A 14,884-nucleotide genomic window follows, 5' to 3' on the forward strand; every position below is an offset into this window, starting at 1 on the left:
ATCAAGCAGAACAAGTAGATTTTTAGTGAAAGTAAAGCTTTAACAAATCTCCCCAGACGTCTGAGATTCCATAGGATCTCACCACTGCTTTAGTTTTCCTTCCTTTGACCCCTTCTTCCCACAGGCCCTTGAAGGTCTTAAAATGAGGGTGGGCAGGCCCTGGCACAGGGTGCCCAGAGCAGCTGGGGCTGCCCCTGGATCCCTGGCAGTGCCCCTGGACTCTGGGGCTTGGAGCAGCCTGGGATGGTGGAAGGTGACCCTGGCAGGTGGGATGAGGGGAACCACCAACAGCATTAGCAGTGATGGAGGCAACCAGGAAATGTCGTGTAGTGAGGGGCCAGAACAGGACACAGCCCTGAGGTGCCCAGCAGTGCCAGCACAGGGGATGGGCACTGCCCTGGCCCTGCTGCCACCCCAGGGCTGGCACAGCCAGCAGCCCTTGGCCTCTTGCCCACCTTGGGCTCACATTCAGCTGCTGTCACCGGTGTCCCCAAGGCCTTTCTTATGATAAATAGGGCCAGGAGTCCAGCTCCTTTAAAGAGGCCTTTATTAAAGACAGCTCTGGGTGGGGAACCCGAGTGGGTCACACACAGCGCCGCTGCTCCCACAGGACGATGCTGAGGAGGAGAAGTGCAGCTTTGCCTCTCAGCAGAGCTGGAGCTTCCCTCCTCACCAGAGTGTTGGTTTATAGCTTAAAGGTGGCAGGACAGAATCCAGCTCTGGTCAAGGGTGGGTGATTTAGTGCAGTTCTGCTGGGTTAAAGTCATAGTTTATGTGCTGGTTTGTTGTTTTGAGAGGGTTCATATAGTTCCCACAGCCTCTCATTTAAATTTAGTCTAGGTGCAAGTCCTCCTGGGAGCAGGGGAAGTGGTTCCTGACGGGAATGGATACAAATCCGGGGTGAGACAGAAAGGGGTACAAATACAGAGTATGACCGAGAGAGATACAAATACAGGGTAACATGGTAACACTTAACAGTGGCAACCAAAGGTAAGTCCTAGAACTCTAACATTCAATGTTTAACAACAGACCAACAGTTCAAATTAAGACCTTATCAGCTTCATTAACATCAACTAGCAATTACTACTCTGACGAAGAGCTCTCATCTCCAGGGTTTCATTTCTCACATTTCTGAAGCTGTTCCAGATGCCCAAAGGAGGGGCCGGGCTGGGGAAGGCTCTGCAGGGGCCACCCGAGGAGGGCTGAGGGCACTGGGCTGGTTCAGCTGCAGAGAGGAGCCCAGGGCAGAGCTCAGGGAAGGAGGGAACAGCTGCAGGGGAGCTTTGGGATGGACACCAGGGAAAGGTTCTGCCCCAGAGGGTGCTGGCACTGCCCAGGCTGCCCAGGGAATGGGCACGGCCCCGAGGCTGCCAGAGCTCCAGGAGCCTTTGGACACCAGGGATGCACAGGGGGGATTGCTGGGGGGTCTGGGCAGGGACAGGGGCTGGATGGGGTGATCCTGGTGGATCCCTTCGTGCTCGGAACATTCCACAATTCCATGACATTCTACCATTCCACCATCCATGACCTCTCGCTCCCCTCAGAACCCCCTCTCATGACGTCACATGCTTTTCCGTGACGTCACGCCCCGCCGGCGCCGCCGGGCCCGCTCCCAGCAGCCCCCGCGCACAAGATGGCGGCGCGGGGCGGCGGGCGGTGAGCGAGGGGCGGCAGCGGCCGCGGGCCGACATGACCTACACGGCCGAGCAGCTGGACGGGGTGCAGCGGTGAGCGGCACCGCGGGGCCCGCGGAACGCGGAGGGCGGCGGGGAGGGGCAGGGTGGGCCCGGGGAAAGGCGGGGAGCGGGCCCCGGGATAACCCCGTGTGCGCCCGCAGGATCAAGCGGTGCCGGGATTATTACGAGATCCTGGGCGTGAGCCGGGACGCCGGCGAGGAGGAGCTGAAGCGGGCGTACCGCAGGCTGGCCCTCAAGTTCCACCCCGACAAGAACCGCGCGCCCGGAGCCACCGAGGCCTTCAAAGGTGAGGGGGCCCGGGGGGCGCCGTGAGGGCAGCGCCGGTGCCGAGGGGCCCGCGGAGCCCGGCGGGGTCACGGACACAGCGGCGGCCTCACAGAACCCCGCTGCGGCTCGGCAGGGTTTGCATTTCTGTCTGCAAAACACACGTCTCCCTTAGAAACGATGGGAAATGCATCCCAGGTGTCATTCCCAGATAATTCTGAGGAGCTTCACAAGGGTCTGGAGGGACAGGACACAGGGAATGGCCTCTGCACTGCCAGAGGGCAGGGATGGATGGGGTGTTGGGAAGAAATTCTTCCCTGTGAGGGTGCTGAGGCCCTGGCACAGCGTGCCCAGAGCAGATGTGGCTGCCCCTGGATCCCTGCAAGTGTCCAAGGCCAACTTGGATGGGGCTGAGAGCAACCTCATCAAGTGGGAGCTGTCCCTGCTGATGGCAGGGGATTGGAATGAGGTGATCTTCATGGTTCCTTCCAACCCAAACCATTCTGGGATTCCATGATACTGAAGAAGGTTCAGAACTTGGAACTGACACTGACCATGCAGGAGAATTGGGTGTTGGTCATCAATAGCTACTCCTTCTCATTAATAAATTTTTATATATATGTATGGGAATATGAAATTGAATCCAATGTGCTGTGTCTGGAGTTCCCAGTTTTGCTGCAATGTTATTGTCTAAACTCACACATATTTCCCCTTTCCATGCAGCCCAGCACGAGGAAACCAGTGACTCATTCAGTGTGTTTAAACAAGGAGCTTCTGGAGAGCTGTCCTTTATTTGTTTGTGTTTGGCTTGTATTTGTCTATGAACTTGTTCTGTCAGAGATCAAAGAAGAAGATGAGCAAACTAACCCTCCTGAGTGGTTGGATGTGAGGTGTGAAACAGATGTGCCACAGCTTCAGGAGCATCTCAGGCAGCAGGAGAAACCTGTGATAGCCCTATGCATTTTAATTGGTGCCTGCAGTTATTAACTTTGTGTTAATTGTCTGTGGGATATGGAGGTGCACTCAGACCAAACTTGAGCTGATAAAATGCTCCATTCTCACCCAATTTCTTGGCTGAAGTGAATGTCATGTCAGTTTAACAATTATTTCAAGTCTCCCCATATTCCTGCACATTTTGTGTTTCTGCTGGCATCAGTGACAGCAGGAAGGGATTTCCATCACAGGTAATGGCAGGGCTGTTACACACCTTTTGCAGAAGTAGCTCAATCTTTGGTCAAGCACAAATTTCCTAGGCTTGTTTGGGCTTTTTCTGCTGCTCCACTTCCAGAAGTGTGAGCTCTGGGAATGTAACCCTGGTTCTGATTCCCTCTCCAGCAATAGGCAATGCTTTTGCAGTCCTGAGCAACCCTGAGAAGCGGCTCCGCTACGATGAACTCGGGAGTGACCGCGAGCACGTCAGCTCTGGCCAGGCCAGGCACTACAATTACTACACTGAGTTCGAAGCAGACATCACACCAGAAGAAATATTCAATGTGTTTTTCGGTGGGCACTTCCCTACAGGTCAGTACCTGGCTGCAGTGGCTTCAAAGGGCAGTGCACTGATTAACCCTGAGGGTGCAGCTGGAGCTGGGCCAGGGCAGGGCCAGGCTGGGTTTTGGGAGAAGGTTCTCCCCCCACAGGTTGCTGGCACTGCCCAGGGAATGGGCACAGCCCCGAGGCTGCCAGAGCTCCAGGAGCCTTTGGACACCAGGGATGCACAGGGGGGATTGCTGGGGGGTCTGGGCAGGGCCAGGGGCTGGGTGATCCCTGGGAGCCCCTTCCAACTCAGATATTCTGTGATTCTATAAGCCTTCAGGAAGTTCAGCTTCCCTTGGGACTGCTCAGGGAGTTGATGACACATTTGAAAAGAGCAGAAACCTGTCCACATTTCTGCCTCTCTTTTATTCCCTCCATCATCTGAAGCCAGTAATGGTATGGGAGGTAACACAGGGTGTGAATGAGAAGGGGTCAGAGTTGTTTTCCATCATGGTGGGACTCAGTGACCTCAGAGGTCTTTTCCAACATGAACAGTTCCATGCCTGGGTTGTACTTGAGGCACCTGAGAGCATTCCAGGCCAGCAGGGCCCAGCTCCTGGAGCTGTGCTCTCAGGGGGAGCAGGAGCTCCTGAGCCTCACAGCAGCCTGGGCTGTAATGGAATCACAGCCTGGGAGCTCAGCAAGTGCTGCCTGCCAGGAAAGGAGCATCCAGGGGCTGTGCAGGATCCCAGGGGCTGTGCAGGATCCAGGGGCTGTGCAGGATCCCAGGGCTGTGCAGGATCCCGGGGGCTGTGCAGGATCCAGGGCTGTGCAGGGGCTGTGCAGGATCCCAGGGGTGTGCAGCATCCCAGGGCTGTGCAGGATCCCAGGGCTGTGCAGCATCCCAGGGCTGTGCAGGATCCCAGGGGTGTGCAGCATCCCAGGGCTGTGCAGGATCCCAGGGCTGTGCAGGATCCCAGGGCTGTGCAGGGGCTGTGCAGGATCCCAGGGGTGTGCAGCATCCCAGGGCTGTGCAGGATCCCAGGGGCTGTGCAGGGGCTGTGCAGGATCCCAGGGGCTGTGCAGGATCCCAGGGCTGTGCAGGGGCTGTGCAGGATCCAGGGCTGTGCAGGATCAGTGACACAGCAATGGAGCTACACCTGGAGTAGCTCTGTGCATGTCTCAGCCCAGCCTTGGTGTTTGGATTTGTAGGAAAAACAGAAAGATCCTGCAAGATCAATAGATTAAAAGGAAATCTGAAAGTTGTGAGAACTTCAGGGGCCTTCCTGGCAACTCTAAGGAGTTGCTTTAGCACTCCTGGGAACTTTTCACCTTCAAGGTGTCACAAAAAGCGAGGTACACACCAGTTACTACAGCCTGAAGACACACAGATGATGAGTGGTGCATCTTGCAGCTAAGGGGACCTCAGATCCTGGACTTGCACCAGTGGATATGCAAAGCCAGCCCCAGCATGGTGTGTAATTCCAGCTGGAGTCTGCAAGTTTTCCATCTGTGACTGTGCAAGGAATTGCACCTGGATGTGCCCTGTGTGGGACATCACCCTTGTGGAGTGGGCTGGGAGGGACAGGAGTTGAGGACAGAAAATTGAGGAGCTGTGTGAAAAGTTTGGGTACAGGGCATGGCAGGTTTATCAGATTGACTGGCATGAAGGAGAAAATGGGAATTTTTAGCAAAGCAGCAAAGAGTAAGAAAATAAAAATATAGTTTTGTAGTAGTGGGTGTTGGTAGTAAACAAGAGTTTCCTCACTGGGCTTTTGAGGGCAGGTCTGTGGCTTTATTTTTACTGAGCAGTTTTCCTCCATGGATATTCCATGGAAAAATAGTTAAATTTAAAATGTTGAATGTGGTAAAAGTCAAAGGAGACTCCACTTGGCAGAGTGTTGCAGTTGTAATGCAGTGAGGCTACAAGTTCTTCACATAAAAAATAAATGCACATGGAACAAATGAAACTGCTGCCAGAAATCCTTGGAGAAATTTAAAATTTGGGAAAACTTTTTTTTCTAGGCACCCTTATAAAAGCCATTCTTCTTTTCCCAGCTTGATAAAATCCTGTCTGAGCAGTGTTGAAGGATGGAAATAAACTTTCTTTTTCCCCAAAAGAAACTTTGCTCCTTGGAGCCAGCCTGGCTTGGCTCACTCTTGGAGCTCTGACTGCACACATGCCTGGAGCTTGGAAAATCTTTGAACAAGCAGTGGAACAGAGGTTTTGACACAGTAGCAGAGGTCACCTTTGCCCAGGTTTCTGCAGAATTCTCTGGGAAACTCAAAAAAAAGGACAGGATAAGAGTATAAAATAATGTGACATCTTTCCCAGGGCTTAAAAATAGTTTTGCATTTCTGTTGTGATGATAAGCCACAGATTTCAATTCTCTAACACAAAGATATTCTGAATTTCAAAAGAGGAGAGCACAGCTATTATTAAGATATTCATATGGTGATAAAATCAGATCCTGAGCTTCAAATTGAAGCAGCAAATGCAATTCTTCCCTCATTTTAGATTTTTTAAAAATAAATCAACCACATTCTGTGTGCAAGAAAGAAAATCCCGAATGGTTCTACTTTTTTACTCTTTTTAAAATCTCTTTCTTTATTATAAAATAATTAAGTGAAATTATTAATGGCTTGAAGGCAGAGGAATTAGAATGGAGGGTAGAAGACCACATTCAGTAATTATGGGAGACCATCATTCACAGCCTGAGCCTGGTGAAGCAAATTCATTTTCCTGCCACAGCCTTGCAAGTGAACGTGACACGAACAGCATTAAAATATGAGATACAATCGTACAGATCAGAACATGTTTCTGCAGCTTGATTCAAATTAAGATGGATTTGGGCACACTACAATTTCTCTGGTAGGTTTTTTGGAATAACATTGTGCTGGTGTTTAATTCTGAGGTGGTTTGTACTTTTTACTCTGAGATCTCCCAGCTGTAATTCAGGCTGTGGAGTATAATTCAGTGGAAGCTGAGGAGTCCAGGTGAGCAGCAGCAGCTGGTGAGCTGTTGAAAGCGAAGGGAGACGACCCATCTTTGTTGACCAGCATCGACTCCGATTTATTGATCAAATCAGCCACCTTTTATAACAGTGTTAATTAACTTCATGCATATTGCAAAATTCGAGCTCACCATAGGTCAGAGATTACACATCAACCCCTCCTTTTGTTTTCAATACCAAGATTTGTGTTCTCAAAACTTACTTTTACTTTCCCAAAACATGCCAAAGATAGAATGTTCACCTGTTATGAGAAAACTGCCTGAGAACCCTGGTATGAAAGGTTCTCAAGGCCTTCATGTTTGTCACCTTTGCTTTCCCATACCTTACCCAAGGACAAGATATTTACTTGTTATTAAAAACAACCTGAGAACTTCTGCTGTTTACATAAACATGCCTGAGAACTCTTGTTGTTTACAGAAACAGGCTGAGAATTAGCTGCTTACAGCAGCCTTTTACTTTTCCATCAGCTGTATTTTTTCATGGCCTTTTTCCTTCAAGCCATGTCTGAGCAAAAATCTCCAACAGTGAGCCATGAGTCTGTGCTGGTTTCTTTGCAGGGAACATCCACATGTTCTCCAATGTAGCCAGAGATGCTCACTACTACCCACGGAGGCACCGGGAGCGGGCGTGGACACAGGAGCCAGAGGAGGAGGAGCACAGGCCACAGGTAGCCAGGAGCAGAGATCTGCTCAGCTTAAATAATTCAACAGCTCAGCAGGGTGAGGGATCCTCTTGCAAAGCCAGGACAAACCCTCCCCATGCTGGAGGGCTCAGAGTTCATCCTCAAGGGCTGCAGCCACAGTGGATGTTTTCTTTGTCACTGGGTTGGCTTTTATGAACCACTGCTGTAAAGATCCATTGTATTTACAGCATCTCAGGCCCTCCAGGTTCTGTCACTGAGGTTTTGCTGCTCCAGTGCTTGGTAATCCTACAACAAGTACAAATGGGGACTGGTGATGGATGTGGAAGTTGTGGCTTGTCCTCAAGGTGTATTTAATCCTTCAGTAAATGAGCACCCAGGGGCTGCACAGGCCTCTTCCAGCTGGGGACAGGATGGGCCTGGGACACATTTCTGCCTACTGAGACTTCCAGATGAGACACAAGGTGTCCTTTGTTGTCAGTGCACATACACACCTGCCACCTGCCTTGGCAAGATCTTCCTCTGGAGACAGTCTGTTAACCTCCAGGGATCATTCTCCAAGGAAGATGAGCTTTGCCTTGTGAGTCTCAGGCTCAGGAAAAAAACCTGGTACAGCTGACAGACAGCTAAGCTGGGGGAAGTGAATCCAGCCCCTCATTTCAGGGGAGACACTGAGGGGCTGGAGCGTGTCCAGGGCAGGGAACGGAGCTGGGAAGGGGCTGGAGCCCCAGGAGAGGCTGAGGGAGCTGGGAAGGGGCTCAGCCTGGAGCAAAGGAGGCTCAGGGGGCCCTTGTGGCTCTGCACAGCTCCTGACAGGAGGGGACAGCCGGGGGGGTTGGGCTGTGCTCCAGGAACAGGGACAGGAGAAGAGGGAACGGCCTCAGGCTGGGCCAGGGCAGGCCCAGGGTGGGCACAGCAGGAATTTCCCCATGGAAAGGGGGCTCAGGGATTGGCAGGGGCTGCCCAGGGGGGTTTGGAGTGCCCATCTCTGGAGGTGCCCAGGAAGGGCTGGAGGTGGCACTGAATGGTCTGGTCTGGGGACAGGGAGGCGATCAGGCACAGCTTGGACTCCATGGTCTGGGAGGGCTTTTCCAGCCTCAGTGATCCTGGGATCTGTGAATCCCAGTACTGCTGGATCAGGAATCCTTGTTGCTATCCCATGCCAGAGGGCAAAGCCTAAAGAGCTGCATATTTTATTTTCCTCTGCATAAGAAAAGGCATTTTAGAAGCCAGTTTAGAAAGAAATGGAAGAGCAAAAGGAAGCAGCAGTGTTTTCTCTTTGATAGTGTTTCCACTCTTTTGTTTTGCCAACTGAATCCAATCAAAAGCCCCAGTGCTTGCATCCTGTCTGAAGTTACACTGCTGGGAGCTCTTAACCCTTTACTGCTCAGACATTAAATGGAGTGCTTGGGCAGAGGCTGAGATCTTCACAAAGGGGAGCAAATTCAGAGGCTGCAGGAAAGCTGTAGGCACACAGGAACTGCAGGGTGTTCCTGCAGGATTGGACACTGGCAGGTACAGCAGTGCTGTGGGCACTGTGAAGGAAGGGGCAGGGGAAAAGATCATGGAAAGAAAATTGTGTTCAGGAGTGTTCTGATATTATTAATAAAGGTTATTTGGAAATTGCAATGTCTCCCCTCTCAAAATCCCAAAATACTTCCTCTTTTTTCTTCAAAGTTTACATGGAACACTATGATTGATAGCCTGGCTTCTGTGAACAGATGCCTTTTTCCATCTCTGTATTTTCTTGACTGCTAATCCTTGTACTTTTCAGAATTCATACTCTGCATTTATCCAGTTGATGCCAGTTTTCATCATCATAATAGTGTCAGTTATAACCCAGCTGATGGCCACCAACCCACCCTACAGCTTATTCTACAAATCGTAAGTCCTTTAAAATCACATTTTTCTGCTGCTGCTGTTTGCAGGATGGAGGCTGATGGAAGTTCGGTTTGATAACAAAATGCACATTAATGTTCTGCTCTTTATAGAAAATGTTACCAGTTTGTAAATAAGGAAATACCACCAGCCTACACTGGTGAGTTCTGAGCACTGTGAAGTTACCTGTGGGGAGCTTCAGTGCACAGGGTGCTGAACTGTGACGGTCAGAAACCTTCCTCGGCTGGTGTGGGATGGTTTTGCACAGTGATACAGGATGGGGAGCATGGATGTAGATCAGCCTCTCATCTGACCAACTCCCAGAATCTGTGGATCACCCCTGAGGTTCCTCTGGAAAGCAGCTAAAAAATGAAACCTGTGGTTTGCAGTATAAATCCAAATCATTTTTGGAGCATGAATTCCACTGGAAGCTCAACAAATCATTAAAGCCTTGAAATGCCCTGGTTTAACCTCTCCAGAGGAGCAGGGCCCTGGGGGCTGGTGGGCTCTGGGAGCAGCAGGACCCCCCCAGAGCTGCTGTCCTGGGAGCTTGTGGGGCAGAGGGAAAGCCACGTGCTGCTCTCAGCTCCCAGGGCTGGAGGGGAGAAAGAGCTGACCTGGGCTGGCCCTTACTGAGAGAGGAGTGGGATTGGCAGGTTTGGGGCAGCCAGCAGAGTGCTCCAAACAGTCCCCTTGTTCCCTTCTGGGAGCAAAACTGCTCAGGTCCAGCCTTGCCTGCTCTCCTGTGCCAGAGCAGCCCGGCACCCCTCATTGTTTTACCACACGATGTCAGTGTGAGGCCCTCAGAAAAGAGCAGGAGGCTGGATGTTTTTAGGGTGGCTTTTTTTTCCCAGGGAGTGTTTTTGCTATCTGCCAGTCCCATGTGAAACCTTCCCACGCTGCCCCCACAGCAGCTGAGCTGCTTTTCTTCCCCACCTCCCCTTCTCCTGGTGATGGGAGATAGTCAGGCCTGAGTTCACAGTTAGGCTGTTTATCTAAATCGTGGCCTTAAAACACTGAACAGCCTAAAAACCAAGAGACACTGGGGACACCTCTGAGATACAGGGAGGAGAAGGAAAAGAGGAGTCCAGGAAAAAGGGGCAAACAGGATTCTTTTGAGTGTAACCTTGGTGTTTTGGCTGCCTGCCTCTCTCTGTGGGCAGTGATTTGAGCAAAGGCCTTGGGTATCTGCTCAAATAAGGAAATTCACTCCAGGAGTGTGGTTTAACCCAGTGACTGTGTCAGAGGGGCTGATTCTACCTACAGGGTGTTTTCCAGCCTGTTCCATGCCTCACTTTGCTTACTTATGATTATAAAACCCTGAAGAAAAGTGTAACTAGAATCCCTTCTGCTAAGTTTTATTTCTACTAAAGGATAAAAAAAAAAAAAGGGAAAATCCAGATCCAACTGCATTGTTCCCTAAGTTTTTATAGATTCTGAGATATTTTCCTATGGTTGTAGCAGGAGGGTGGATTCTGTTTGTTCTGCACAGCTTGCTGTCCCTGAGATTGTAATTTCCTGACTGGATGGTTGAGGGAGCCATAATCCTGCAGAAATGGACTGTACAAGTATTGCTGTAAATATTTTCCTCTGGAAATGCTAATATGGAGAAATAGCTCTTGATTTTTTGAGGTCTGAACTGCTGAAACATCTGATTTCTCCCTGCTGCTCACACAGGTCCATAGGCCACGTTGTGAGCAGAGAAACAGAGAACTTGCAGGTGCCTTACTATGTTGATAAAAACTTTGAAAAGAATTATCAAGGAGCAGAACTTCAAGAGCTTGAGAAAACAGTTGAGAAAGATTACATAGACTATATTCAGACCAGCTGCTGGAAGGAGAAACAGCAAAGTAAGTTATTTCTGTCCCAAGGGTGTTTCAGGGCCTGGGGGTGGCTGTGCTTCACAAAGCTCTGCTGGTTTTAACCTCAGTTTCCAATCCTTGTAACATCTCAGCCTTGCACTGGTTTAAAGTGTCTCACATCTGCTCTTAACACTGAATTTGCTATTCTTGAGATCTATCAAAATCCATTTTAAGTGATTCTGAAAGATGAGTGGAAAGTAGAGTTCACCATTTGAGACACTTTTCCGCTCAGGTTTTATGCTTGAATAACCCTTAGTGATGGTTTAAACATACAACCCACCACATTTCTCTAGCCCTGACAGATTGCTAGGCTGGAAAAATCTTGAGACATCACCTATTCCATGTTTCCTTTGCTGGAGCAGAATCAGTTTTGCTTTGACTGTCTCCACAAGAAGTTTCTGTAACTTTTTCCGCAAAATTTCTCCAAGAGACTCCAGAGTGTGTCCAGGTGCTCTTGGCTCCCTTGCAGTGGGCTGTTCCTGGTATCAGTTTTCAGGGCATGCTTCTGTGGTTTGGTTGTTATTTGCATTTTCTATCTTTAGCTAAGTTGGAGATCATGTTTTTCACCATTTTCAAGTCTTTCAAAAACAAGAATTGAATGCAGAAAGGAAGAACACAGATGTGAGCATTCAGAATCGTTATTCTCACTCAGCCCTGAGTGGATCAGTGGCACAAATAAAGGCATGTTACCCCATATTTTATTGCTTGTTAATTGCTACTAATCTGCTTTGTTGAAGAGACAGCAAATTCCTGCTGTTTGCACAATGGTAAGAAATCAAATCCCAAGGAATAGCTTAGGCTGGGATGTTGTGACTGGTTTTATTCACGGATTTAATTCACTTAAAGAGCTCAGCACCTTCAAAAGAGTCAACACCAAGTAGTGCTGTGTGTAAAGGAAGCTGAACAAGTTGTGTGAGTGTTCAGTAGCAGCAGACAAGCTGCTTTCACACCCTGGTGGGGGCTTTTAATTGCTCTGTGCAGAACAGTCCTCAGCACACTGCTAAAAGGTGCCTTTGCACTTGTTTTCAGTTTCTTTACCAATTTATCTAAAGAGGACTCATTTAATCCTAAAGGAGAGGTTACAGTAGTGTTGCTGACTCCAGGCTCTTTACAGGTGTTTGATGGGAAGGTTTGTTTTAGCTTATTTTACATAAAAGTTACCAATCCTGCTTTTAAAGAGAAATTAAAAGATGTAGGCTCTGAAGTGAAAAAGGAAAAGAACATACAATATAAGACCATAAAAGCCAGGAAGTTTTTGGTGTGTTTGATTTGTGGGCTTTGAGTGTCTGTGGCTGGCAGGAGCAGCCTCCAGGGATAATGTGGATGTTCATACTCATAAATGTACACTTGCTAAAGGGAGAGTTTCTTTCCTACAGAAAAATCCCTTTAATTGACCTCGTGCAGCTGAGAGTCACCACATTGTCTCTTCCACAGAGAGCAGGAGCTGAGGAGAGCCCAGCCCCAAAAAGGGGACAGGGTTTGTGAAGCTGAGGGAGCCCAGAGAGGGGAGATGATCCAGCCTGGCATGCCAAGTGCCTGCCAAGCCGTGCTCCCCCAGAGCTTTGTACACTCAGGGGCTGTGTTAGTCACCAGCTGCAAATACATGCACAGCAGGCACAGTTAGCACAGCCTGAGGCCACTGCTGTCATTAAAATCTCACCTTTTCAGAGTGCTTCCCAGCCTGGCCATAGCTGAGACTGGGCTGACCTTAGGACAGTCATGTTTGTAAAAATAAACTCTGAATGCAGGATGGAGTGCTGGGGGAAAGTTCTGCAGATGCTGAGGCAGTTCTTAGTCAGCTGTTGCTGCACGCTGTTGGTCCCTTAATCCTTGCTGAAGTGTTGGAATTGGTGTGATGAGCCTCTTGTCAGTTGAATGTCTATTTATAGTCCATTTGTTGTGTTTACTGAGGGCACGTTTCCCTTGAGCACCAGCAAAACAGACAGAGATGAGTAGTTCAGGAACAGCTTGGGTTTTAAAGTCCTTGATTTTAAGACTTGAAAAGCATTATCTGGTGTCCAACAACCTTAAGGAAAACATTTAATATTATGGATTGGTTGTACATTGTTCAGCCAGGCAGTTCTACAGTGCTGCAGCAGACTCTCAGCAGAGCACTGTGTGAAAGTTGGGTGTGGTGTGGGTTTGGGTCTTCTGAAATCTGGGGCACAGTTGGGTTCAAAAAGCACATGCCAGGTTTTACAGGAGATGGTTCAGCTGGGATGGCTCAGTTGTGAAGTGAGGCTGCAGAGAGCTTGGGGTCACAAAGAGGCAGCTGAAAACCAAGTCAGGATAAGTATCACAGAATCATGGAATGGCTTGGGTTGGAAAAGGCTTTAAAGCTCATCCAATTCCACCCCTTGCCATGAGCAGGGACACTTCCCACTATCCCAGGCTGCTCCCAGCCCCATCCAGCCTGGCCTTGGGCACTGCCAGGGGCAGCCCCAGCTGCTCTGGGCACCCTGTGCCAGGGCCTGCCCACCCTGCCAGGAAGGAATTCCTTCTGTATATCCAATGGAAATATAGTTGGAATTCAATATTTTAGAATCTCCTTGAAGAAAAGGCTTCAGAAAAGCCACTCTGTGATAGATTGAAACCCACAAGGAGCAAATGTGATGGAATGAACGCTGTCAAAAGTGCAGGGAATAATTTTCCTCAATTGGATAAGTGTAAACTGAGATTCTCCACTGCACAACTCCAGGGACTCTGGGCTCAGGGACAATTACCTGAGCCTGGTTTTTACTGGAGGCTTGACAAGGCTGTGCCCAGCACTGCTTGATTGGTATTTTGGTTATAAACCTGTAAATGGATTCCTGCTCTAAAATGAGCTGTTCCTGCCTGTCAGTTTGTGAAGCTTTTCAGTGAGTGGGAGGAGGGTTAAATGGCTTTAAATTTCAGTGGGACAGGGACAGAGGACGTAAGGCATGAAAGGATCTATTGAAGTTCTTTCCACTCTGAATAATTTTGTAAAATGAGGGGCTTGTAAGGTGTATAAAAGCTCTTTGAAAAATGGAGTGTCATCAGGTAGCCTGTGCTTACGGAGATGTTGACCTTTTCAGAAGTAAATTACTGCTGTTCTCCTCGGTGCATCTAATCCTGCAGCCAAATTATTCTGCAGGGAAAAACCTATATTAAGACTTCCTCAGCTAATCAGCAAAAGCAACTTCTCTGAATTACTGGGAGGAAATAATTTAAACAATGGGATTATTTCAGTTTTATGTGGCTTTTGAGAAGAAGGGGAACAAAATGCAAAGTACATTTGAGATTGTTAATGAAAGGGCAGGGAGGCCTTTCAGACGAGTCCCTTGGGTAGCTGTTCACCTCCCTGGCTTCAATACCCACCAAAATTAAAATTTAAAAGTGCCACAAGAATAACCAAGCACTTAGAAACAGTTCTTTAAAGGAGGCTCAGGACTTCATCCTAATACATTTTCTTTTTCATCTTTCAGAGTCTGATTTGTCCAATTTGGCCAAGCTCTACAGAGATGAGCGGTTAAAACAGAAAGCAGAGTCCCTGAAACTTGAGCACTGTGAGAAGCTCTCCAGTCTGATTGGGATGCACAAAGGGGGCTGACCAGGACGCACACGTTCCATACTTTTTATTTATTGCTGGTTTAACTTATGTTTTTATTTTCCTCCGTGTGAAAAGGAAGGAGTCTGTTGTAAAGAGTGTGGATATTGGAGTCCTTCTGCAGGCAGTGCAGAGAGGGGCTGGCACAAGCTGCAGGGCTGCTGTTTGCTGTAATATATCTTGTACATTAGATTTGGGTCCAAGGACCACTGGCACTTTGTAAATTCATTCCCCAGGACACGCTCTGAGCTCAGACCCAGCTGCCTGGGTGGTTTGTCTGCCATCCAGGCTGTGTGTGCTTCCCAGGAGAGCAGGCTCCCCTCTGCTTCCCGTGTTTCCTGTGGATCTGCAGCTCCCTGGATCCCCAGACTGTGCTCTGGTGTCACCTCCCCCTGTCCCTCCTGGCTGTGCCGCAGAGCTGGGGTGGTTCCAGTGCAGGGGGGACAGTGGGAGGGACAGTCCCTGCCTGAGGGCAGCCCCAGAGC

General features: G+C 49.2%; 1 protein-coding gene across 1 annotated transcript; it reads left to right on the forward strand.

Moving 5' to 3' along the window:
- The first annotated feature begins 1,615 nt into the window (after window positions 1-1,615).
- Window positions 1,616-14,773, forward strand: DNAJC18 (DnaJ heat shock protein family (Hsp40) member C18). Its single transcript, XM_054287800.1, has 7 exons — window positions 1,616-1,727; window positions 1,838-1,983; window positions 3,297-3,482; window positions 7,009-7,118; window positions 8,866-8,975; window positions 10,647-10,819; window positions 14,278-14,773. The coding sequence occupies exons 1-7, from the start codon at window positions 1,690-1,692 to the stop codon at window positions 14,400-14,402; spliced, it is 888 nt and encodes a 295-aa protein (XP_054143775.1). The 5' UTR covers window positions 1,616-1,689; the 3' UTR covers window positions 14,403-14,773.
- Window positions 14,774-14,884: the final 111 nt, after the last annotated feature.

This window comes from Melozone crissalis, unplaced genomic scaffold, assembly GCF_028551555.1.
Source record: "Melozone crissalis strain CALT ecotype California unplaced genomic scaffold, PUWL_Pcris_2 ptg000061l_1, whole genome shotgun sequence".
Lineage (NCBI taxonomy): Eukaryota > Metazoa > Chordata > Aves > Passeriformes > Passerellidae > Melozone > Melozone crissalis.

Coding starts and splice junctions, on each gene's coding strand:
- DNAJC18 (XM_054287800.1), top strand. CDS start 1,690: ATGACCTACACGGCCGAGCAGCTGGACGGGGTGCAGCG. Junction 1,984..3,296: donor AGCCACCGAGGCCTTCAAAG/GTGAGGGGGCCC, acceptor TTCCCTCTCCAG/CAATAGGCAATGCTTTTGCA. Junction 7,119..8,865: donor AGGAGGAGCACAGGCCACAG/GTAGCCAGGAGC, acceptor TGTACTTTTCAG/AATTCATACTCTGCATTTAT.